The 26,992-nt window shown below is 33.2% G+C and overlaps 1 protein-coding gene across 1 annotated transcript in view; it reads right to left on the minus strand.

Moving 5' to 3' along the window:
• The window catches only part of LOC129225632 (pecanex-like protein 1), a 107,045-nt gene extending 80,398 nt beyond the window's left edge, over nt 1–26,647 (minus strand). The window contains exons 1-5 of the mRNA XM_054860098.1: nt 26,495–26,647; nt 18,363–18,562; nt 18,002–18,198; nt 4,127–4,273; nt 723–833 (exon numbers count right to left, since the gene is read on the minus strand). Coding sequence (XP_054716073.1) covers nt 723–833; nt 4,127–4,273; nt 18,002–18,198; nt 18,363–18,562; nt 26,495–26,647 — 808 coding nt within the window. The remainder of the gene's footprint in view (nt 1–722; nt 834–4,126; nt 4,274–18,001; nt 18,199–18,362; nt 18,563–26,494) is intronic.
• Between the last annotated feature and the right edge of the window lie 345 nt (nt 26,648–26,992).

A 26,992-nucleotide genomic window follows, 5' to 3' on the forward strand; every position in this document is an offset into this window, starting at 1 on the left:
TGCTTCTTGAGTTCTCATTTCTTCCTACGTGGAACAGAATATCTACAAGACTTTAAAATTTAATTTAAAAAGAATAAAGCAAAAAAATCATGTATACAAACAAAAATTACTAGGCTTATAAGCATTTTCTACGCCAGGGTATGAGTTTGTTTTACCTTTTTCATCCGCCATTAGAAGGTGGCTGTAGTGCCCCTTATAATTTGATAGAGTTGCAAATTACAAGATGACACCCCCCCCCCCCTTTTTTTTTATTCGTTCAAGAAACAATCAAAAATTAAATGTTTGCAGCAATCTACAAAATGCAACTACTGCTTTCTGAAAAATAAACATCGTTTAATGAAAGTGGACCTATTTAATTATTTATTGCACAGGATTTTATTCTCTTTTGAAACTTAATTTCAAACCAGTGGGTGGTTATTATGCATCTTTTTCCAGTGGGCTTTTGTGTATCTTGAAAGCAAGAGCTAATAAAATAAATTCATCTACATATTTATTTATATTTTCAACCCAAAACTAGTAAGAATCGACTATTTAAAACCAGGAATCGGACAAATTTTGTTGCTTAGTGTTATTTAGTGCCTTAAAGATTAACTAGTACTTCTTCAATAAAGTTTTAACAACACACTAGAAATAAAGAATGATAGCAATAGCAACCCAAATATATCACAGCAAAAATGGACAAATTTAAAAAGCACATTTAATTTTAAAATTAAAATACATACCTATTTGATCCTGACAGTTGTTATTGGAAAGTGCAGACATTAGGGTTGTCATCTCTTGCATATTATTTTTGGCCATTTCTGCATTCCAACATCTCACTTCTGATGCAGCCACTATAAAAGCGCAACGCCAAGTATTAATATTAATAACTGATAAAAATTAAATCCAAGAGAAATTTTGAAAATTTTTCTTAATACAGTCGGACCTCCATATATCGAAGTAGCAAATTGCTGGAAAAAAAATCGATATATAGAAATTTCGATATATAGAAACGACCTTATTTTATCCTAAAAATCTCCTAAAACATTAAAATTAAAGCTGATTTTCGTGTATGAAACCCAATTTCTAGTTTATACGAGCATCGGATAAAATGAAAGTTAATAATCAAAATAATAACAGAAATTACATTTTTGTGCCTTCATACATCTTCATTCTTTAGCAATTCAACTCGATCCGCAACATTAGGGGATTTTCGTTTTGATAATGTAATCGAGAGAAAAGTAAAAAATCAATCTACTTAACTTGAATGATTTTTACTGAAGTTAAAAAGAGTAGGAATGATAATCAACAGACAAAAGGGATAAGTAAAACCTGTGAAGTTGACCACCCTTGTAAATTGACCACCTGTCTAAGTTGACCACTAAAGTAGTGCACCGCAAGTGGTCAACTTACACAGGTTTCACTGTAACTTGAAACTGATTTTACAGTGTTACTGGTTTCAACTAAGAGTTGAAATAAACTTGAGAGAATTCAAGAACTTCAGAACGAAACAACGACCTATCTACACACCTCTCAAAACCTAGATTCTTTATGAGCTTCATAGCAATCTTTAGTGAACATAATTTTCCACCCTAACCTTAATTTTTCATGAGACAAACAGTCTAAAGTGGAAAAAAAATCTACGAAAATCTCGAATTTTTTTTCGATATATAGAGATTTTTTTCGATGTATAGAAACAATTTTTCTATGTAATGAACATAGAAATTTGCTGGGATTTCGATGTATAGAAAATTTTGATATGTGGAAGTTCGATATATGGAGATTCTACTGTATGTCACCATTTGTATATCATATACAGTGCCCGCTGCTTATTAAAATCACATTTGTTCTGAGGACATTTGATTTTATAAAGCGGCAAATTTTATAAACCGGCATTCATGCACTCACTTACATAATGAATAGTTTTGAAGTTCAAATACAGTAGAACCTCGATTATCCAAGCTAATTGGGACCGCTAGTGCCTCAGATGTCGGAAATCTCGGTTAATAGAAACTTTAGAAAATCTGGTCGGAGTAGCAAACTTTTAAAATGTATTAATTAAAAATATAATAGAATGTTTTTAAAAGATGAAAATATAAAAAGTAATATTTTACAGTTAAAAAACACACAAATTGTTTTATAATCCTTCTGTTTCATTGTTTTATAAAAAGTATTCAACTATTAATGTTAGTGGATAAGAGGTAAGAGGTTATTGTTCAAATTTTTCAAACTGCGGCCCGCCAGGTGATCAGTGACCGGAATTCTGGTCCGTGGGCTCTTTGCAGTTGGACAGCATTGTTTTAGAAGATTTTGGATGATGAGGAAGGTAAATTCTGAACTCTTTTGCAAAAATTTTTAGAGATTGAAAACCCTAAACTAAACTTTAAAATAGTCTTAGAGGACATTGGGGGATCAGACACTATGGCATGAGAGGGTGGGGGGGAGGGCTGCTACAGCCCTAATCTTGGATTCGCCATTGCACTCAAGTTTTGATGCAGCTCACAAATAATGCAATTTCCCAATATGTATTTTAATTTTCAAACTATGCAATGATATATCTTTCGAAAGTTAGGGATAATGTTGCGACCCCCTAAGAAATGTTTTGTGACCCTCTTGGGGGTCGCGAGCCGCAGGTTGGGAACCCCTGTGCTAACTGAATGTAGAATAGAATTTAATTAGATACAATATGCAAATCTCCTAACTTTATGAACTAATTCTAAGATTTCATATACTTATAATTACACAAGTGAAATATTAACTAGACTTGTTACCTATATAACACTTAAAAAATATTAAAGCAAAAAAATAAAATTGAGCCAACAAGTTTACCTTTTTGCCATTTGACTCTTAAAAAGCACAGTAAACACCAAAACTGAGAAAAAGCCAATTCCCACATGGGATGCAAATGTTAAAATGAAGGTATGAAAAGTTATGAAATGGAAAATATAAGAATTTATCAACATAAAACTATTGTAGAATGGCATTTTAACAGATATACAATAAATAATATTAACAGAACAAAAGAAGTTCTTCTACTCGATTATTTAAGATATTTTCATGTATTATAGGAAGTCTTCATAAATGTGGTCTGTTATTAATGTTATCTGCATTTTTAAACATTCCACCATTAACAATTGGCATAAGCCATCTTTTCTTAAGGTGGGGGGGGGGGCAATTAGGAGGCTGAAATTTTAGCGTTTTTCGTAAGAAAAATTTAACAGAAAAGAGATAAACAGAATTTCTTTAAACTTGGAGGATATTTTATTCATCTTTTAAAGTAGACCTTGTAATTTTTTGAAGTCATTTCCACCAGAATTAGTGGAGTTAAAAGCTGCTGTCCGTGGGTGTTTGACATCAGAGCTTTTTGCTAGGGTGCATTACTGAAGCCACAATTTTTTTTCTGTAATCATTACAATTTTTCTTTCTCGTAAACAACATATTTCTCTAGAGTATAAACCTAATTGTGATCAAAAAAATTGAAAATTGCACATTTTTGAGGCGTTTGATTACAATGTTATATTTTTCTGCCACTTTTTTAACATTTATTGCAATAAGAAAATATTTTTATTAATAATAATCAAAGAATTAGGTTCATATAGAGTATAATTGAATGAAGAAGATTTACAAATTTTCAGAACAATTGGTCAAAAAGTCTTTGAGCTAGAATGCCCACCAGTTAAAAAAAAGGTGTTTCAAGAAAAACGTGTTTAAAAAAAAAAATACTATGAACGTTTCCGAATCTCGACAGTCACTTTAAGTACTCATAGCATCGGAACTAATTGGAATTTTTCACTCAATTTTTTGCAACATATTCTTGAATAGTTTTACTAATATTTTATGACATAAAAAATTGGATTTTTTGACAGGTCTAAACTGGTTTCTTCCCTTAATACACTTTCTTAAAATTCTAGTGTATCACGCTGATCTGAATTAGTTAGTTGCAAGAATATAACAGGTACAACCTTTTAATTACTTTTTAACTAAGCAACTTTTTCAAAACTTAAAACGTTGAAATTATTTTAATTTATCTTGACTTAAATTTCTGCTAGTTTTGAAATATTCATAAATTTCTAATGTCTTACATACACATTTCTCTATAAACAGAACACCATGATTATATAAAAATTATTTAGTTAAGTAGTAATACCTTGCTGCATTACTTCAGCAACAAGATCAGATGCAAGTCCATCATTGTTTTCTTTATCTTGTTGAGCTTGTTCAGATACGCTTTGTTTGACTGAAGCAGCACCAGAGCTTCCTGAACTTTCTCGATGATGGACATCAACTTCAAGATCTACAAATTTTTAGAGAAATTTTAATTATGTTTTATGTATCACAAGTCACAAATTTGGTTCTGATTTTTAAAATAGTTCAGCAATTGAATTTTAAGAAGAAAACCCTAAGAAAATGTAAACATTTCAGTAAAAAGAAAAATATAGTATTTTTACCCAAACTACAGCACAGAATCCCAATTTCGTAGCATTTGAAAATGAGCAGAGCCGTTGCTACATGAAAAAAATGGAGGGTGGGGTGTGGACGTATTTGACGGCCTCTTAATTGTTTCAAACGCATGTTTCAATATGCAGAGAGAGAGAAGATTCAGCTTCTGGTTTAGCAGGGTTCATGTTCCTTGACTTTAGTATCAGCAATATGTACTTAATCGTAAGAATAATATTTAGTCAGAAAAAGACGGTTTCAGAGGGGGCTACCTCCTGGCAGTTTTTAGAAATTGAAGTTTAAAAACTGCCGTTTTAGATACATATTTTACGTTAGAAGGAAGAGGAGTTCCCGATAATTTTTTGAATTTGAGGTTCCAAAATGCAACAGTACATTTTATTTGATTATTTCTGGAAAGAGGGGGGGTCGGGGGAAATTTTTCAAGATTGTAGTTTGAAAAACAGTTTTAGACGATCTAAAGTGATATTAAGGGATGAAGGGATTCGGGGGTCATATCCTTCGATAATTTTTCGAAATTTAAACTTCAAATACGCAATTGTAAAGTAGTCTCTATTGTGACAGTAAAGGCTCCTCCCTAAAAATTCTTTTTAATTGTAGTTCAAAACATGCAGTTTTAGACAAGGTATAGTGACGTTAAGGAAAGAAGAGTTTCCGGGGCTATCCCTCGAAATTTTTTGAAGTTCAAACCTGTAAAACGGGACTGTAGGATTTCTTTGGTAAAAGTTAATGCACCTTCAGTTTCTTCAAATTAATATTCCGAACACGTAATTAAAGTCAATCTTCGATGACAGAAAGAGGAATTTTCAAGGGGCTCACGGGCAGAAATTTTTCGTAATTGTAGCACTGAAAACAAGATTAAAGACGTAAGACGTTTTTTTATAATGGAGAGAGGAGGGGGGACGGGTGCTCCCGAAAATTTTTCTAGGTTGTAGAAAATGTAGTTTTATAGAAGATTCTTGGTAATTTTGATGGGAGGAGAAGTTTGGAGTCCACCGCTGGCAAATTTTCGAAATTGAAATTCCGTTAACGCAATCGTAGATGATCTCCAATAATGCTATAAGAGGAGGAGGTTTGGGAGATCTCCCTCGTAAAGGTTTCGGAATGAAGTCTTAACAATGAAATTTTAGAAGATCTTCGGTGATATTAGAAGGACGACAGGTTCGGGAGATCTCTGGAAGTTTTTTTTTTAAATTGAAGTCCAAAAGACGAAATTTATTCGATCTTGAATGCCGGGGACGGAAATTCATTTTTTACTGGTTATGGGAGCATTCTCCTGGAAGTTTTTTGAAATTGCAGTCCTAAATCCTCATGTGTAGGCCATCTTTAATGGCGTTAGAGCAAAGGATGGGATTCAGGAATATTTCCCTGGAATTCTTTTAAAACCTAAGTTTCAAAAACTCACTTCCAGGCTATCTCTGGGAACATAAAAAGAAGAGTTTGGAGTTCCTCCTTTGGTCCCTTTGGCTACATCTCTATCTTCATTTTAAATTTTAATTATTAATAAACATATTGCGGTAAAACCTCCCCCCTGTTGTCTTTTTTCAAAACCAATCATCTGCTTGGCTTTTTCATAGTAAAATTTTCAATTTCCAGCTTAATATTTTTATTTGCTACAAGCGTCTGCGGCCCCAGAAAAAGGACTTTCAAGCTTTGACTATTTTGAACGGATGTAGTTCCTTGCTGTGATGCCTTAGGTCTTTTTTCCACCTCATTTTATTTTCAATATGCCTCCGGCATCTATTGATTAAGTTTTAATTCACTTGCGATTTTTAAGTTCAAACATTTAGAACTTCTGGGGTGAGTATTAGGGTGTTCTCCAAGAAATGAAATTCGATATTTCAAGTCGCACACCCTCTAATATTTTCCGTTTTATGCCTAAACAATTGCAAAAAAAGTTTCATATGATTTGAACAACGGCAACTCGTGCCGACTTGCATCTGAAAGTGTACACCAGCACTTGTGTATTAGGCCGATGTTTTTTTTTTTTTAGAAACTCGAAATTTCATGTTACTAAAACATTTTGTTACTGCCCCATATGTAACTCAAAGACTTTTATTCATATTAAAAAAAATATTCAAAAAAGAATAACATATTTAAAAATGAAAAATTTCACTTACACTTGAAAAAATCCAGCACTATGAATAATATAACAAAATTTGAGCACTATGTGAGAGACTTAAATATTGCATGTGAGCAAAATTTTCTATTCAACGCTATTACCAAACTTATAGCTTATGTTTTTCAGTTTGATAATTTCTCAAAATTTACCTTTCATTTTAAAAAAATATAGAAAAAAATCAATTTTTTGAAGAAAATTATGTATTTTAGGCCTAGTACGGGATACCTAAATATTTTCAATTCGGATTTAAAAAAATAGTAGTACACGTGGGGCCAAAGTTTTATCAACATGAAATTTCAATTTTATAAAGGGTTTTTTTTGTTTTTTTTTCAGTTCGGCATATCACACAGGTGCTAGCTCACACCTTCAGATGCAAGTCGGCACAGGCTACCTTTGTTCAAATGATATGAAACATTTTTTTTTTACAATTGCTTTGACATAAAAGAAAAAATATGAGAGGGTGTGCAACTTGAAAAATCGACTTTTTTTTTTTTGACACTCTACTGAGTATTTATTACAATATTTTGAATCTCCTTTGTATTTAACTTTTTTTTCTACTTCAATTTTTTTTTCTTTTTTTTTAACTGAAGGACCATAGGTTTGTAGAATCAGGGCTGTCGAGAGACAAGGCGTGTCAATGTTTGTTTTGTCGCCGGCCTTCTTGCCGTTATGCTAATTTTACTCTATGCGCTACTTCAATTCCGATACTAGTGGAGATATCATCAAGCAATTCCATTTGCCAAAAATTATCAGGGGTTACATAAAATACACCGTCAGCTCAGACAATTCCACCCGAGGACTGCAGTTTCGTGCTTTTTAGCACTCATCACTGAGCTGGAGGCGGGAAAACCTCTTAAAGGAGCCAAGAGAGCGAAACAAAGTGGTAACTAATGTAGAATTAGCACACCAGAGGAGCGACCGCAGCAATGGTGCGGTTCAACTCAAAGATTGAAGGCAAAGCTAAGTATTTTGCAGTAAGTTACCTCCCTAAGCAAGCTTAGGGCAGTAACTTACTGTAGAATTATCAAGGGTTGCCGAGCGAAGCGAGCAGTGTGTGCAGCTCCTGAGTTTCATTAAATAAACACCTATTTTGAATTTAGTCAAACCAATTTTTCAACACTTTTCAAACTTATACAAGTCATGGAAGCCGGCCCAAAATTTCAAACTTTTCCATGGTAGATATTGCATGAAAAAAATCTTTTTTAATTTCTATGCGTGGTTACGGCTAGAAAGGAACGGGGGCGAATTTTTATCGCAAAGTAATTAGCTAACTTGGTTTCTTTAAAGAGCTGGTAAATCAAGATGTCATGATAATTATCTACAAAACTATAACCCAATACACAAAACCAGAAAGAAAAGAACTATAATACTGTCCAACCACGGATTGCATGGAATTTTCAAATGTCCAGACCCCAAAGTGTTTTTTTGGGGAGGAAAGTAGGAAATAAGGAATCAAAAATTAAAAAAGTAGGAAAAAAATCACTTAAAAAAGTAGGAAAAAACAGGAAGAGAGAGGACTGAACACAAGTCAAGAGGAAACAAATTTAGTGTTAAACTTTATTTCTAATGTAAAATAAACTAACAGTATTTTTGATTTCAAACTGTCCCAAAAATAAACTAACAGTACTTTTGAAGTATTAAAGGGATTTAATGAAAGACCGAGTCTTAAAAACAAAACGAAAGAAACAAGCCAACAATTTTCAGTATGAAAAATAAACTGGTGGAAACAAAGATACAAAAATATGGAAATAAAATCTAAACAAAGAAACACCTTTCAAAACAATACAGTAATAAAATTTTAAGTGTGAAAGAAAAAAAAACTTTCAGCTCCTGTTGTCATAAACTGCGATACAATAAGCAAAGTAAATATTAAGTTTTAGTTAAAAATAATCAGCTGCTGACATATGCATTCTTGCATAAACAGGGGCAGATGTTTGAATTTGAAAAACAAAAGGAAAAAGACTGAAAATGCAGAACTAAAATAAATTTGTTCTTAAATATGGGACATAAAATTTATAATAAAATAATCAAACTAAATAAATAACAAAATAAGTAAACTAAAAGGTCTGTATTATGTTATATATTTTTAGCATTTAATAAAATTTTGCTTCAGGAACGTCATTTAGGGGGGTCAGTGGGGTCAACTTCTCTCCTCCCTGGCTTTAGAAAATAAATGCTTAACTATACAAGTTTGTGCGGTTTTTGTTGTTTTCAGACAAAATTTGCATTCAGTATACAGTGGCTCCCAAAAGTGTTCATACACCTACGACTTTCAGTGAAATAAGACCCTATCCATTGGTTAGAATTAATATTTCAGAATAAGTATTTAACTATACGATCTATAATCAATTTTAAACAAAACTACATGATATTTAAAAAAATTGTAAAACTTTTTTTTTTAAACAAAAAACAAAAAGTGCCGGAAATTTTATTTCACAAATGTCTTCGTACACTTTAAAAAATGTCTATATACTATTGACTAATCTAACTTTTTATTAAGTTATTATTTAGTAGAATATCATGCAGTATCAATAACACCTTTTAAACGTCTGGGAATAATTTCATTATTTTGTCTTTCTTTTTTTTTTGCGTATTTTCTGAGTTCGAGTCTTACTGTTTCTAGCTCTATTTTCGTTTCAAAGCCGTATTTTCGTAATCTAGCCTCCAAATATCAATAAATATGTTACATTAAGTTCAAATCTGGAGATTGAAGGGTATTTTCTAAACTTTAGGACAATTTCTGACGCAAACGTTGAAAACCTTGAAAACCGTGTGCTTCTTATAGTTATCTTAATAAAAAACCAAGTTGTTTCCGATAACCAAATTTTTGGCTTGGGAGTTTAAAATTGGTTTTTAAAATATTTAAATGAACAGCATGATTATTTCATCAAAAAATTCTAAACTACCAAGTCCTAATGCTGATATGCACACTCACACAAGAATACCTTCACCGTCCTGATTAACTGTCCAACTAAGTTCTTAAGATTAAGTTCCTAATTTTTTCTACTATTTACAATTACGCAACAATTTAACCAAAAATGTTGAATTAATTTTTATCTGTAAGCAAGACGTAATTCCAAAACGTTTTGAGCTTATTTATCTTTGCTTTTGCGACGAAAAGTGTAAGCTTTCTGTTTTTTGCACAGCCAAAAAAATTTCTGAGGGAAAAGGTACCACTTAATCCAGCTAATCAGAGAACTTGGCGAACAATTTTAGGTGAAAATTAAATGTAAAAATTTTCATTTAACTCTGCAGAAACTTTTACAGCACTCAGATGGGTATTTTTCATAATTTTTTTAACTGTAAATCTCCTATCACGCTTTTTTACGAATACCAGCCATTTTAAAGTAATAAGGACAATACTAAGGAATAAATTTAAAAAAAATGAAAGCCAAATGACTTTTACGGGTAAACACAATGCAAAAATAATAAAAAAACGACATATGACAATTTTAATCATGAATTTATTCGAAAATATTTGAGTGTACGATGACTTTTGTGGCGTATTATTTCTCCGTTTCTTCACGTATTTCAAAAAGAAGATCCGTCAATATTTTGAAAAAACTACAGGGTTTTAGTTATAATGACATAGGAATGATGTGAAAAATATTGGACTTCACATGTCGAAGTGTACGAACACTTTTGGGAGCCACTGTACATCCTTCGTTAGTCACTCCCGGGGGAAAAATCAAAATGACGGGCCTGTTTTAATTTTAATCAAGCATAAAAACTAATATTGTTTTATTGGTTTGATGATATTTTACATCCTTCTTCCAAAATTTTTGTCACGGAAAAAAAAAAGGAAAAACCCGTGCATGGTAAACATAACATTTTTACACAACCCTCACCATACAGCAAAAATATTCATCCGGAAATTGTTCACGAAATTGAGAGTGAGGGGGGAGCAACTCCTCGATATTGATGATATATCAGATTAGAAAATACCCATTAAAAAGAAAAAGAAATACAGAACATATTTGCTTGTAGCTCTATCCCCCCACACAACTTTTAAAAATGTGAAGAAATAAAAACGGAATCTCGCATTTAAATTGATTTCCAATTTTTCTCCCGAAAATCGGGAATGTTTTGCCCATCTAGGTTCTGCCGAGTTTTTTTTTTTTGCAAATACGCTCTTTGCAAAGAAATAAACTGAAATTTTGTAATCATATTTCCTAGAGACGTACCGAGTAGCACTTTGGCCGAGTAGCTGAGTACCGAGTTACCGAGTACTCGGCCTTTCACGACTTGGCCCAGTTACCAAGTACCAATTATGTTTTAAGAAGAACCACCAACACACATGTGATGAATTTTGAACTTATTGGAATAGTAGTATAGACCTCCTTGTCCATATAATAGTTTTTAAAACTAAATTCCTGCTAAAGTTTAATTATGCATTATATAAACAATTTTGCTTGTGTCAAAAATTTTACCAAAAAATTATTCTTAAAATTAAAAATAAATAAAAGGTATGATTAATCAAGTTGGAATTAAAACAAATTACAGTAAAATCCCTCTAATGCAGACACTAACAGGACAATTTTTTTTGTCCGCAATAGAGAGGTGTCCGCAGGACAGGGGTTTAATAATGTTATTGGCATTGGAACTGGGGAATTAAAAATTGTTCGCATAAGAGGGGTGTCCGTTAGGGGGGGGGTTTCACTGTATACCAATCAATTATAGTTCTAGTCCGCCAAACATAAATATTTTTTAAAAGCAGATAGAACAAATGTGCAGGAACGCTGCAGACACCTGTTTCTGCCCCCCCCCCCCCCCCCCCCCCCCCCCCCCCCCCCCCCCGTTACAAGGAACGTCTTTTTCAGTGCATAACATGTGAGCTAAAGAATGTAAAGACATTCGACAAAAAAATCCGACTTTTGTTGGATGCCTTTAAATCCACGAACTCCCATTTTGTGCATTAAAAAAGGAATTCTTTGTAACCCAAAACATGTGTCTGCAGTATTCCTGCACTGTGCTTTTAATGTTGTTTTATTTCCTTTAATTTTTTAAGCAAAAATATTTTTATATTTTTTATAACTAATTTTTGTTTGTAGCAAAAATCCATTTTTAATATAAAAATTCCATATTTTCTATACTTACCTTTTTTTGCATAATTTTTAATAAACAAGTTTTATTAACTTTGGTGACATTAAAATAAAGATTTATTCCATTGAAGCATTACAAACTTCATTATTTTCAAAATTTAAATTTGACTTATAAATTTTAATTGTAAATGATTGCAGAATATAATGCTTGATCTTTTTTTTAATATAAATTTTAGTATCTGTCTTGGGCAATATTCAATTTTTTGCAACTACTCGGTATTGGCCGAGTATCTGATCAGAATTTGGCTGAGTACCGAGTACTCGGCAAATTGGCCGAGTAGGCCGAGTACCGAGTACTCGGTACGTCTCTAATATTTCCTATTTAGAATGAACAATAATCATATTTATGTATGAAAAAAGTTAGTTTCTGCGATTATTTTTTAAGTGTTCCGTTTTTGCGAATTTCTGTTATATGTCGCTTTTATTTTGTACTAACATCAAGAAAATATGTAGTGTACAGATTTTTCATTTTTTGCTTCCTTACGTTCTTTTTAAGGTTTTACATTGCCTTTCTGTTCAAATAGAGCTCCGTTTCCCTTGTAAGCATCTATACAATAAAATGGTGAATAGGAAATTTGGCTTTTCCCGCACTTTTTGAACAGTCGGTTGTTTAATTACAGCTTCTAATTGACGGGTAAGTAATGTATTGCATCAGAATGTGCCGGTATCCATTTCTTTATTGTTACATTAAAACCGTAGGACTGAAGTCGGGGCAATAAAAAGAAAAGTCGATCATAAACGCAGCAACAGTAAAAAAGTCACTTACGAAAATTTAACCTTTAAACACGCAGACGCCGCAGCGTTCCTTCCAGAAATTACTGTAGTCAGTCAATAAAAAGTTCAAGATCCGCTTTTTTTTTTTTTTTTTTTTTTTGCTTTTGAAAATTGCATGCAGAAAATTATCAGTGCGGCATTGTAAAAATAAGAATCAGTGCACAATTAGAAGTGCTATACTAAAGAAAGAAAGAGTAGGAAAAAAAAGGAAAAAGTAGGAAAGTAAGGAGAGAGCCCTAAAAAATCGGAAAATGTAGGAAAAATAGGAACTCTTTTGGGTCTGAATGTCCAGATAAGACGAATCTATGTGAATAAGGGGGAATAGTAAAAATTTGATGCGTGTATTCCGCTCATTTGAATGAGACTCTGCTTCTGCAAAAGCTGACATCGGTAAAAAATAATAGATTCGTCCATTTCCTGCTGTAAAACGGATGTTTGTCTTTCCATACAATCCATGGTCAGACAGTATATCCTGCATTTTATTGACTATGATTGATTAACGTATAAGTGAGCCTATAAAAACCTGCACGAAGATGCATGATTCCCTACAACGTAACTTGGTTATTCCACCGAGCATTTAATTTCAGAATAAATATGAGAGATTTATTTATTCTTTTTGCATTACATTTTTATGACTAACTTTTCACTTTTATTTTGTAATTTCTTCGTATCCAGAGCAAAAGAGAAAAAAGAAAGCGTTAGATACTGCACTTTCAGAAATCGATGCCAACAAAAATATTTAATAATAATATATAATTATTTTATTTATTTTATTATTCATTTATTTATTTATTTTATTTTATTTATTTTTATTTTTTATTTATTTATTTATTTATTTATTTGAAGTTTTTGCTTCCTACTGAGGAATAATAATAAAATTACAAAACAAAATTAGCTTTTTTTTTTAATTTGGGGATCAAACTATCTCCCTACTTTTTGCGCCCATAACGGAGAGCAATGTATTTACTCGCTTGTAAATGCCGCAACATTAACAGACTCAGTCCCTCCCTTCCCCGTTTCTAAGCAAAGGGTGCTTCAGAAAATTTGTGAAGGAAAAACTATTGTATGGTTTTTTTGAGCATACATATATTTTACTTTACCTCAACATCGTAAAATGTCCCGCCCCTAAAATATGCAGCCATGGGTGGTAGTTGACCAACGAGGAAGTAATCAATATTTAGTAGATTTTTATTTAATTTTACTAAGAACGAATCTATTTAAGTGGCTAGTACACAAGTTTCAGTTCAGTCCGTCCAAAAGTGCTTACTTTATCTCAGGGACGCCCCCCCCCCCCTTAAGATTAAGGGCGCACCCCTCTTTAATATCGAGATCACCCCACAAATGAGAAAAATACCCCTTTAAGCACCTCCCCCCTAAAAATTTTAATGGCTCAGTTTGCTCCATGATCCCCCCCTCTCCCCCATAGGTGGGCACCCTTGCTTAACCCCTCTGTAATACTTAAAAACGCCTGTGCAAAGAGTCGCTTGCTGTTCGCCGCCCCGTTTTACCTACTTCTTTTGTAAAATATGCAACTGTTTTTGAAAATAAAGAACTCTATAAATCAATTTCAACGGTCCTCAAAATAAACGAAAAAGCACGAAATATCATGTACACTTTTTTTTATCATATCTGTTAAATTATATTTTCTTAGTTTACTTTTGCATTACTTTCTGTCTTTCCACCCCCCCCCCCTCCCCCCAGTTTCATATTTTTAATATTTATTTCTTAGAATATTTTCCAGACTTCTTTTTCTTAAGAATAAGCCTTTTTTTTCCTGCTGGAAGCACCACTCGAATTTGCTGCCCCCTTGAGTTTGCCGCCCGGGGCAAGAACCCCGGTTTGCCCCCCCCCCCCCATAGATCTGGCTCTGACAAACGGATAGGGGAATTTGCATACAGTAATGGTTAAAGAGCAAAGCATGGCTTTAATAACAGTCTTACTGAATGTTTTCAAACTTGGGTTGAATGTAGATACAATATAAATAATCGGATAGCATGAATACTAATTTTTTTTAAATATTAAGATGAATTTTAGACTGAAAATAGCACAATATGAACAGAACATTTAAGCAAATTTAAACAACCTTCCAATTTTATTTTAGCATACATTACCTAGGGAAGTGAGGATGCACATACATGCTTAAGTTTGTAGTCCAATAAAATTATTTTTCCTTCTGGTTGGTAAAATGTAATGTATACCCAAATTGCCCCATGTTTTTAAACCTTTAATTACATGAGAACTAATTATATTAAATGTTTCAATTCAATGCCAAATTAAAGCAAACATATGTAATGTCCACAAACCAATAACTTGAAAAACATAGAGTGGCAGGTTAATTAGCAGCACTATTTGGAAGTAGTTGGTTTGCATTGCATTGACATCTCCAAAAAGTTGAACTTATTTTTTATCAGTTTCAAAAGGAGTGTTAGCAACATTTTTTCAGCATATATTCAAAGGTAAGGGTGATGTTTATAGCTGTGAATTTTTGTAGGTGTATCAAATGAATAGTTTTCATTTTATTCATTAAAATATAACTTATACCCAAATTACCCTGACTACCCAAATTACCCCAACGGACCCTACTGTAATACCCAGATTTCAAGACACTCTGGATGTCATGTCACTTTATCAAAGTCCCAAAGCCATGACATAAATTCTTAATATTAAGTGGCTTTGGATTTCATGTGTTTTATTATGAAATTTGGGCTACTATGTCACTTTGAGTTGCTTAGACAGGAACAGATTTCTCAGAAACCTACCAAATCTGCATAGCAGATGGATTTTAAAAATGGGCTACAGAAGTAGCAGGAAAACAGAAAGATCATAAGTACCTTCCAGCTGTAGTTGGTTTTCGTGATCTTCTCCCATGGGAGAAAAAGATATTATTGAGCCCCTTATTGGATTGACAAGGAACACACAGCAATACAATATTGAAAATAATTAGAAAGTCTAATTCCAAACGCTTTTGAAAGTGGGATTAGCTTTTTAACATACAAACCCTTGTTAAAAAGTATTTTAGAGTGATATCAAAAAAGTATGATTTTCTCAAACTTTTTTTTTTCATGCTTTTAGCCTTGTGGCATCTGTCAATAACCATAAAATATGTTAATTAAGTTTAGCTACATCATATTATTCATTAACTTATAAAAACTGTAAGTTTACTATAAAATATTGCTTAACTGTATTTTTACTCTTCCAGTTGAAATGTCGTTCTGCTTATGACGACACTTTATAAACAGTTCCGCGGGAAATGTGAGAACGAGGTTTGTAAACGAGGCTCTGTATATGTGTATATATATATATATGCAGTGGAGTCGCGAAAATCCTAGGTAATTGGGGCTCACTTCACCTTGGATTATCCGGAAAATTATCCCTGACTTAAAATTTACACTACTCGGAAGATGTAAGTAGGAGCACTTTTTACTTCCTTATATAAAGAAAAGGAACTGGTGTCTTCACGAAAAATTTATCACTCTAACTTTAACTTAAATTTTGTTTTAATTACGCCTAAAGAAATTTTTACTAATTTTTTTCTCTATATCCATATGCACTTATGTGTGTGTGAGGCAACCAAAACATAACAAACATCTCAATATATTTTTACTATTTACTGTATGTAGTCAATAAGATTTACAGTAATTACACTATTTTACTATTTACAGTGCAATGCAAAAATGAACTTTTTGCTATAATTGTGCAGCCATCTTTTTAACATCTCTTTTCTCGGTTTTTTTTTTTTTTTTGCATTTCTATACTACACTGGTGGACAAAATTAAGAGATGGAAGGCAATTTCCCAAATATCTCGAGAAATACTAGACAAAAATTAATGAAATTTGTTATGGATATAACTTATAGTATGACAATAATGTGTGCAAAGCAAAAATTGAAGTGCCATTCCTTGGCCATAGTTATTGCCAACATTTCAATGTGCAGTTATGATGAAAGATGTCGATGAAAGTGAGGCTTGTGCGGCGTGTGGTCGCCTCTAGTTTGGTGTGTGGTCACCTCTGACTTATAGGCAGTATGCACAACGAGTATTTATGATGTTAATAAGAGAGTTAAAGAGAACCTGTGGAAGACCCTCCCACTCTTCCACCAGAGCAGTTTTTAAGTCCAGAATGGTTCTGGGTGGGGGTTGGTGTATCGCAATAGCCCTCACAAGAGCTTCCCAAACATATTCAATGTGGTTAAGGTCAGGGGATTTGGCTGGCCAATCCATCCAATAAATATCTTTGCTTTTCAGATACTCCTCAACTAGGACAGGCATATGTGGTCAGCATTGTCGTCCATAAAAACGAAATCAGGGCCAACAGCCCCCCTGAAAAGGCGCACATAGGGTTGTAGGATCTCCTGCTTGTACCTCTGGACATTTACGGAACCAGTGCCAAAAACATTGAGTGGTGTGCGGGTATCTTGCATGATCCTTGCCCAAAACATCACTCCTCCACCAGCATAATGGTCCCTTTCTATGATGTTACTGGGATGGCAACGAGTCTCAGATTCCCTCTATATGAATATTCACAGGGAATCAGGTTGTAGACTGAATATGGATTCATCTGTGAAAAGAACATTAGCCCATTGGAGCTGTGTCCAGTGCTGGTGCTTTCTGCACCATTGTACATGCTCTTTTGAGGGAAGGAGTGAGTGGAATGCAAATGGCGGGCTTCCCTGCATAGAATCATCTTTTTCAGAGCCTCCTGGCAACTGTCTTCTTTGAAACTAATGTTTCTGTGGCAGCAGCGAGGTCCCTAGACAGTTGTGCCACTGTAGACGTCCTCTGGCGCTCGGTTGTAAGTAACAAAAACTGGTCTTTATTGGGAGTTGTTCGTCTCGGACGACCCTGTCCTGGTCTTCTGGACACTGCCCCACTGTTTTTGAACTGACTGCACAAATTCAAAACAATGCATGGGGTTACATCCAATTCTCTAGCAACCTGAGCTTGGGATTGTCCTGCCTCAAGTCTGCCCGCACCTATCCACCTCATACACCTCATACCTTCGTCTAAACGATGATGTTCACCCATTTCACCTAAAAATCAACAAAAAACAACTAGATTATTCATGAAACACAATGCAAATTGCTATTGTGTTGTAGAGTGGAATGAGCTGAGCAGCTGGCTGCAGACTTTTATATCTCCTGCGGCCTTAGTAACGCCCACAAGAACACATAAACTCATCTCAGCGACACCAGCACCATAGTGCCATTGTATGGCAACCAACTGTTCAGGTTTTATTTGATATTTTCCGAGAAATGGGTGAAAATGCCTTCCATCTCTTATTTTGTCCATCAGTGTATAAACAACATATTGAGCAAAAATGTAAAGCTATCTAGTATAAATATGATACGTTAATTGTATCAATTAGCACATTGTATAATGCATCGTAATAAAAAGCAACATCCGTATATCAAATGCCACTGAAAACTATCTTCAACTTTTGCTCATTGAGAAAATGATGATCTTGATACCAAGAGCTTGAAAAACAGTAACATATTAGAAGAATTCTGTTTTGTGAATACTGTCTTCTGAGTAATCCCAAATAAAATCAATACCACTTAACACATACTTACCAATAGTACTACCGCAAGGTTTCGGATCAAACTGTGAATTCATCAGTCGATTAAGTAGTTCCATTGAATCAACGTGAGAAGAAATGTTGCTTTTGATTGGACCTTCAACATATGAATTGCGAGAGCTGCATTGAACAGGCGGAGTTTCCCCATCACGACGGGAATTCAAGACAGTCATCTCAATTTGTTCAGTTTCCCTTAAAAATGAAACTTTTTTAAACATCTTTTTAAAAATTGGTACAAAACTAGTTAGCACAAAAAATTAACTTGGTTCTGTTTCAGTTGTTTCATTAAACTTGAATAATCATTACAAAAGCAAAAGAGAAAAAAAATCAAAGCTCACTGGAGATAAAGATCTTACTTTTTAGGTGCCTTTTCCGGTAAAATAATAGCATCTCCTTCAATGTCATCTGATTTACCAGACTCGTCACTGGATTCTTCCCAATAGACTCCAATATCAAACATTTTATGCATCTGTACGTTCACGATTTTTAGTGTAGTAAACACTACTCCAATAATAACACAGTATATGGCCCACATGATCAAAGATGGCATGCAGCACTAGAAAGATAAAAGGTTAACAAAAGTAAAACATAAACATAGAAGAAATACAGTGTAAACACCATGGCGACTAGTTTTTTTTTTTTTGAACCAAGAATATTTCCGAAACCATGTTACACTAAATTTGCCAAGAAACTCTGAGAAATAAGATTTTACAGTTTTTGTCAGTGTCTGCCTATGAATATTTCATCAAAATCCTAGCCCTAGTGGTAAATTATAACTATTTTAAATTACTAATGTTTTTATTAATAAAAGTTAATTTAATGTGTTATGTTGATCCTTAAACCTAATGTTTTCATTCTAAACACAAAAGAAAATCACTTAGCAATAATAGATAATATTTATTACTATAACTGCAACAGAAGTTGCTAGTATAATGTGGCCCAACATGATTCATGGTCATTAGAGACGAGTTCGGGCTAATTTTTGACAGCCCAGGCCTGCCCGAGCCCGAACATTTGTAACCGAGCCCTCCCGAGCCGGGTGATATTCTTTTCGGACCAAAATCGAACCCCCCCCCCCAGCCCGAAGGAAACTTTCTTATATCAAAAACCGAGCCTTCTACAGTCTGACATGATCTTTCTGTTAATGAAATATCTTATGTCAAATGTTCTTCATTGACAGAAGTTTCCGAATTTTCTCAAAATGCTCTTCTTCAAATGCATTACGGTATGACAAATTGAAATAGTAATCGCAAAAAAAAAACATATTATAACTAAGCATTATTTTCTGGGGAGGGTTTAGGGGGGGTCAAATTTTCATTGATTGAACTGATTTAAATGTTCCTTTAATTTTCTCACAGTAGGAAAATGTTTATTTGCTTTGAATTTGTTTTGGAGATAGATGATAGAATATCTTAGCTTGAGTCCGAGCCCGCCCGAGCTCGAAACCCATTTTTGGTTCTAGAGCCCGAGCCCACTTCGGGCCCGGGCTGAGCCAGTCTCATCTCTAATGGGCATACCAACGTACTATAGGCACGAGCCATTACAAAGTTTTATTAAAAAATATTAAAAATATGAATGAAGTGAACATTTTCAACAATATCTGGGAAGATGAGAAATATAAATGACATTTATGCTAAAAAATCAAACAGTACATTTCATATTTGGATGAGATAAGAAATAAAAACTGGGAAAGCAAATTAAATGTCACTGACTCCCCTACCTGCATAAGCATGAATGAACTTGAAAGAGAAATCTTCTCAATGAATCTTGACATCCGTTTATGTTGAAGGGATGATATAAAAATTGTTACGATAATTCTGGTATAAAGTGTTAAATATAACACAGCAAAATGTTATCGGAAATTAAAGCTGTTACATTATAGCCGTAAATTTGCTATGAACAGCTTCACTCTAAACAGGCACGGCTATTTCCATATAGTGTCGCCTCAGAACAACAGTAGGGCATCTTACTGTTATTTCTGGGATTAGAAGTCTTTACCGTTGATCTGAGGCAGCAATATGCAGGCACTGTTTTTTTTTTTTTTTTGGTGGTTTTTTTCGACGTGATATGCATTAACTGACTCCTTTGACCACCTCCTCCCTAAAGAAATTTAAACAAGGAGCCTGATCTTGATTAAAGAGTAAGGTGAGATATTTTAATCGGACATAATATCACTAAATCCAAAATTGGTACCCTATTTAAAGAGGACTAAGATCTAGATTCACAAAGTTCAGGAATGGTTTTCTCCTTTGAATTCACTTATAGTGAAGAAGCATGAAACATGTTAGGCAAAACTTCAGCCATAAACACCGTGGATTGACTAGGACCTATAAACCCTATAAACCCAGAAAACATTCCTATGTATGATTGTTGCAAAACAGGTGTGTATGAGGAGGGTTTTTTTTTTTTTTTCAAATCCTACACCCGGCTGCGGCATTTCTGCAATTAATTAATGAGCAGCCTAATAAGAGAATGAAGAAGCATAAAATAGAAAATATAGTATCCGGTGAAGTTGTCATTTAAATTTTTTTAAATATATATATATTTTTTAATAACAGGACAGGTCTTGAAATGGTACCCATCCATGTTGCCCTGGCAACACAGAGGATAACAAGCTAAATCTATCAGTCCAATTTGTTGTAAAAGTTTTTGTAGATAGTCCTGTCTTGTGATTAAACGAAAGGAAGACCCTCCAACAGATTGAGGCAAATTTATTAAGGATTTTGTAATTTTTACCGAGGAAGATATTCCATTTTTTAATTACTGCAGTGTCATTATAAAAAGATATTCTGGCAATTTTTAATATATCATAAACAACTCTTTTAATATTACGCAAAGGGAGAAGAGAATCAGGTTGTGTTATAAGAGATCCAGTCTTAGCAAGTTTATCTGCTTGCTCATTTCCAAAAATGTCACAATGATTGGAGCCCACAAAAAACAGACCCTGTGAAAAATCCAGGACAGACCCCTGGTACTCAATGCTGAACGTTTTCTAAGAGAGACCATCAAAACCTCTCCTAATGACCAGAAGAATGGAAAACTCAATACCAAAAAATGAAGGAATTTTCGGTAAGAGAAAACCAGAAGATAGATATCAAAAGAAAAGTAACAAAACAATTTAGTCTGGAAACACAACTGTCTCCCTTTGCGTATGAAACTGAAAATAAACCAGAATTCGGGGAGGGGGTAAAATCTATGGATTCCTTTTGTGACTCTCTGCTTAGAGCCTCAAGCTTGTTACAAAAAAGGAGGGCGCAGTTTTCGTACCCTTTGAAAAGCTAAAAGGGTAAAACTTAGGGAAGGGGTTGCGATTCTCTGAAATCATTTTTCAACTAGTGGTACCCATACCGATTTGCCCATAGTAGAAAATTAAAAGGTTATTTGGTTCACCTATATATTTACAAAAAATGGATGATGAATTTCTCGCCAATTTGCTATATTCATTTGCACGCCAATGTTAGGGTTCCATGTTATGATAATTTCGTAATTTATTTGTCTACGTTGTGATAATTTCCTGGGTAAAATGTTCTTAAAATTGGAATAAAAAAAAAACAAAAGGTGTGAAAATGAGGCTCATTACAGTAACTATTTCCTGATACACTTTTGTTGAATTTGTAAACTGAGTTAATTTTCTAGATTTATCCTAAGTGACATTTTACTCGACTTATCATCCACTAGCAGTACCTGCACGGCTCTGCTCGTGCTATAAAATTAAATAAAAACTCTTAAAGCAAGTGTTACCCCTTTCCACTCTAAAATAAAAAGAAAGATTCTGTTTCGTTCGTTAAAATGTGCACACATAATTTTGTCTCAGCTCCAAACATAGTCAATAAAGTAATTTTTAAAAAAATCCTGATACAAAGATTACACCTGTCCGTGAAAATTCTCTCTTTCAAGGCAAATAGCATCTAATTTAAATACACTTAGAATCATTTAAAATCACTGTAAAAAGCGTTTAAAGTTTTAAAAAATATGATAATAACTTTTAACTCTCCATTATGAAAGATACTGCCAATAAAAGAAGCAAAGAAATAGAAATATCACTAAACTTAGATTTATCGTCTCAAAATATTTATAAGCAGAATAAAAAGTAATCAATAAAAATAAACACTGTATTTGTACATGCAAAAATATGATAATGATCACTTTACACGCTATCGACCGTTTGGAAGGGAGTAGGTTTTGGCAAAAGTAAGACATTGGGCTATGTGACCACTATAAACAATCCTGATTGCTGAATCAGAACCAAGTGAAAATCTCCTAATCCAAAGAATAAATAATTTTGTTGAAATACTCAGTACTTAAAGAACAGAATGAAAATCCGTGCTGCTCCTGATAAAAAGGTATTTTATTGAAACATCTGTTACAGTTACAACGAAGGCAAGTTATTACCGAAGAAAAAATCTTGTTATCAAAATACTCACTCCAGTTGAATCAGCTGAAACTACACATATAATCCTACCAAAAAGAATCAGATTTTATGATAAAGCGTATTTTGCATATGTAAAAACGAATTTTCACTGTGCCTCTAATTTCAGTGAAGGGCAATTCCCCGAAAATGACAATTTTTACGAAAGAATTTTTTTTTATTAATTTATTGGAATGATTTTATAAACTATATCACTCATTGTGCCTCATTTATTATGCGTTGGGGGCCTTCGTGGCTTTATGGTAGAAACTTTGCTTCAAATGCCGATAAACGTGGGTTCGATAACCTTGGATGCTCTGAGTGGTGTATTTCCTTTCTTTACGCTAAAAATCTTTTTCATGTTGTCTTATGTGTGAATAAATAAAAAAGTCCAAAATCTCGAGGAAATGGCCCTCAATCCTTCCATGGTTATTAACTATGGACATGTAAACAACAACAGTACTGTCATATAATTTAAAGGCAACAATTTTTAAATTATGTCAACCTAGTGCATGAAAAATTATTTAAATTAACAGTTTCTTATTGTTACTTCTCTATCACGAAAGTATTCGTCAGTTAAAAGATTGAATGAATATACAATTTCACAAAAATATCGTTTTGTTCTAAGAAGTCCAAAAACTTGGTTCAGAAAAGTGTCATTACATCATGGAGCAGAAAATGGCACAAACATTGAGGAAAAAGGAATAGAATTTTTTTTCTCTGACTTGTTTTTCATATTTTAACGATGAAGAGCAGAGAAAAAAAAGTCAATTGAACTGAGAATAATTTCACTGTAATCGTTTAAACCTTTAAAAAAAACTGTCTTTCTGTTACACATGGAATTGCTCTGAACTAAATGGCATTATTTTCTCTATTGTAATTAAAACAGCAGGGTTGTGGACATTACTGTATGCTGTGGATCGCTGTAAAATAAAATCCCAACAAATTATAAATGTGAAAAGGAGCCAAGTTTGATCAAAATGAGGCCCTGGGTAGACAGTGTCACCGATAAAATAGTTAAGATCTAAATGGGTACCAAGTTCCATAGCTGTTCCTCCTAGAAGTTGGATTGTAATATGTTTTTCAATTCATTCAGAAAACAATGCATTTATTTTCTTTGATTCTGGATTTTAAACTTGCGGCAAGTTTTAGTTATCAATAAACGATTTCCAAAACATTTGACCTCCAATTGTACATGAACTTGTTAAGTTTAAATCCAGGATCAAAGGAAGTAAGAAATTGTTTTCAAAATGAATTGAAGAACACGGTGTACTCCAATTTCTATGAGGAACTGCTATGGAACTTGTTATCCATTGAGATCTAAATCTTGTTGGTGACAACGTTTACCCAGAACCTCATTTCGATCAAACTTGGCTACTTTTCACATTGATATTTTGTTTGGATATCATTAAGTTTTGAAAGTTAAATCATAGTAATGTTCTTCTTTAGAATTAAATGCAAAACTGCGTACAAATACAACTTCCATCCACCCTCCTTTTACGATGCACTGGTTTCTTTTCATTAGTAATTTTGAAGATATTTTGATGACTAGAGGTTAGGCGCTATCGTCAATTATAGGCTACAATCATTTGCTTCTGTCACTATCAACAAGGCCATGGCCAAAGTACATTAGCTCTTGATCTTTGGCGTCTACAAATTTGGCGACAATTGGGAAAATTGCCAAGACTCCTAGTTCTCAAAATATTCTAGAAATTTCTACATTGTCCAGGGGAATTATCATAAAGTAGATCGTAAAATATGCAGAATTGGCGAAAACATTTCGAGGATTATTTAATCTTGATTTTTAATGGCTTGTAACATTTTTTCCTTTGGAGATAGAAGATTATTTTTTCCACTCTAGGTCAAGATATTTCTGGAGTAAAAAATGTCACTTTTTCCAATGGTGTCAAAAAGAAAACTGTGGGACAGTTACTTCACTTTTTATTGATAGATTTAGTAAAGAAAGTAGTGCCTTAATTTCAGCTAAGCCTAAAAAAAGTTCGAGCTAAAAACGTTAATTACTCCCGTCATAATTAAAAGTGCCTAATTAAATGTAATAAACGTTGGTCAGAAAAAAAGAAAATGTCTTATTAATGTGCAACGACGAATGCATATTTCTTACTTCTGAATCATATAATTAAAAAAGTAGCTAACAGGAGAGAAACAGCTAATGCTAAATTAACTCAATTAAATTTGATAAAAATGCAAAATGAAATATTAGATATAAATAATAAAAGAAACAATTTTTAGTCTGCATATTGTAAGACTAATTATAAGAAATTAAAGAGTGATTTGAGGATGCATTTACTACTTTGAAGACTTTAGTTTGTGCTGATTGAAAATATCGGATATAAAATATCTGACATATATCAAAATATCGGATATTTTCGATATTTTCAAAAAATATCATGATATTTTCAACCGAGATGGTAATCACTTAAACTAGTAGAATGTGTAATTACAGGAAATCTTACAGTTATGTAAAGCAGAGGTAAGCAACATGGACGTAGCCAGAAGGGGGCAGGGAGGACAAACTGCTCCTCCCTAGAACAGAACCTCCGACTCCAACAATTTTTCCAAATGTCAACAAAGATAATTTAAAATTACAATTTTTGAGCTTCAATTTCAAAAAATTTCCCAAGGTGAGCCCCATAACCACTTTTCTACCTCATCTGAGCAAAAATAACATGAAATATTTTCTAGGTTGAAAGGTGGACTACAATTTCCGAGGACTGTACTAGGTAGGGGTCAACTAAAAATCATTATCTTGATTTCCCTATGCTCGCCGCTAGCTAACAGGAATCCTGACTACACTCATGTTACATAATCCATAAATTGTTCGATCGACCTTCAGTCTGTTTTCAGTTGATTGTAACAATATTCTAGGCTATGTTTCTTGTAGGAGAAAAAAAAATGTTATTTTTTGGAGAAAAAAAAAATAGACTCAATTTCTTAATCATAAGTTGTTAGAGCATTTTTTCAAACATTTTATAATTCTCCAGCAAAAATTAGATTTGCCTTTTCTTCTTATTCAAAAATGTCCACAAAAGTTATTATATGGATTTACCGATGAAACTTGATATGAATATTTTACGAATTTTTAAAGTAAGAAAACATTGTTTTGAGCGAAATTTTACCATTGCATAATACTCTTCATGCCAGGGTTCCCCCATATTTAGCACTATTTGTGGTTTAACCAGTTGGACAGGTCACCAAATGGCATAACAAGAGAGGTTGCCTATAACTGATATAAGTGTTCAACATTAATTCAAAAGAATTTGAACCTGAAGAACAATTTAACAGTCTGACTTTGTCATGTTTTTGCAATTTTATCTCAACCTCTATGTTTCAACAATTTTTCATCGTTTCTGTGAAATTCCTAATACAGATATGGCTGTGCATGTAAGAGTATTAGAAAAAAAAAACTTTTGGTGCAGTTTGTTCAAATAAAGATAGTGATAAATAGAAAAAAATAGAACATTATCAGAATTCTTGCTAAGAAAATTCAATAACAGGCTTTACAATTGTGTAGTGTACATTTATAATAATGTACATTGTACATTTCGAAATTAAAGGATTCAAATTACAAAAAAGTTTGTAATTTAATTGCTACTACATTAATGTATTTCACTGCATGACCATATGGCATCACATTACACAGGAAAATAAATTTCAGTAATAATCGAAGCAATTGATCGAAGCTAATACGTTTTTACTTCATGCACGAGTAATTTTCACCGAAATAGTAAACAATTGGCGTTGAATGCAAAACAATTTTTTTCACCGCAATTTACCTTTAACTGAGCATAACATGAAAGCAAAAAGTCTTAATTTGCTGCATTCTTTTTTCAGATGCAATTTTCATACAACGAAATAAAATAAACTATAAGAAAGTTCATAAAAAATTCACACATTCATAAAATTTCGATTCAGTGACATTAATCAAACTAAAAAATGCCAACTGAAGTGATTGATAACGATTTGTTTACTTTCATAGGTTATGGTGACATACTTAACTCATGAAGCATATGAAATTATACAAATACTCAAAATACAAATGGAATCACTAAAAAAGCATACCATATACAGCCCAAAAGGCAGACATAATAGTAGCAGCCATATATACAAATGAGCTATATTGCAAAAGTGATCTTGACGGGGATCATAAAACCAACCCCCAGTAAAGGATGCCCAAACACCTTGGCGAAGTATTTCCAATGTTTGGTAACCCATTTTTCAATTCATTGCTACTTTACAATCACTAAGTCCATGATAATTTGTAGTCTAAATTTAACGAGGAAATGCATAAATATGAAATTCTACGTAAACATTTAACGGGGGAGTATTTTGCTGCCATGTTAAACAACAAATCTCTTTCAGTTTCAGCAGCTATGATTTATTGATGCCATTCGCATTCCCTAATTTCACAAAAAAAATATGAAGAAAAGAGAAGTTATACATGTACGGATTATTATGAGAATCATTTTTCCTGAGGATTTCTGACATTGTGGGAAAATGGCTGATATGGGATGAGAAACAAGGCTGAAGTCCACACAGAAAATAACTCTCTCAAGAGGT

The sequence above is a fragment of the Uloborus diversus genome, chromosome 7 (assembly GCF_026930045.1).
Source record: "Uloborus diversus isolate 005 chromosome 7, Udiv.v.3.1, whole genome shotgun sequence".
Taxonomy (NCBI): domain Eukaryota; kingdom Metazoa; phylum Arthropoda; class Arachnida; order Araneae; family Uloboridae; genus Uloborus; species Uloborus diversus.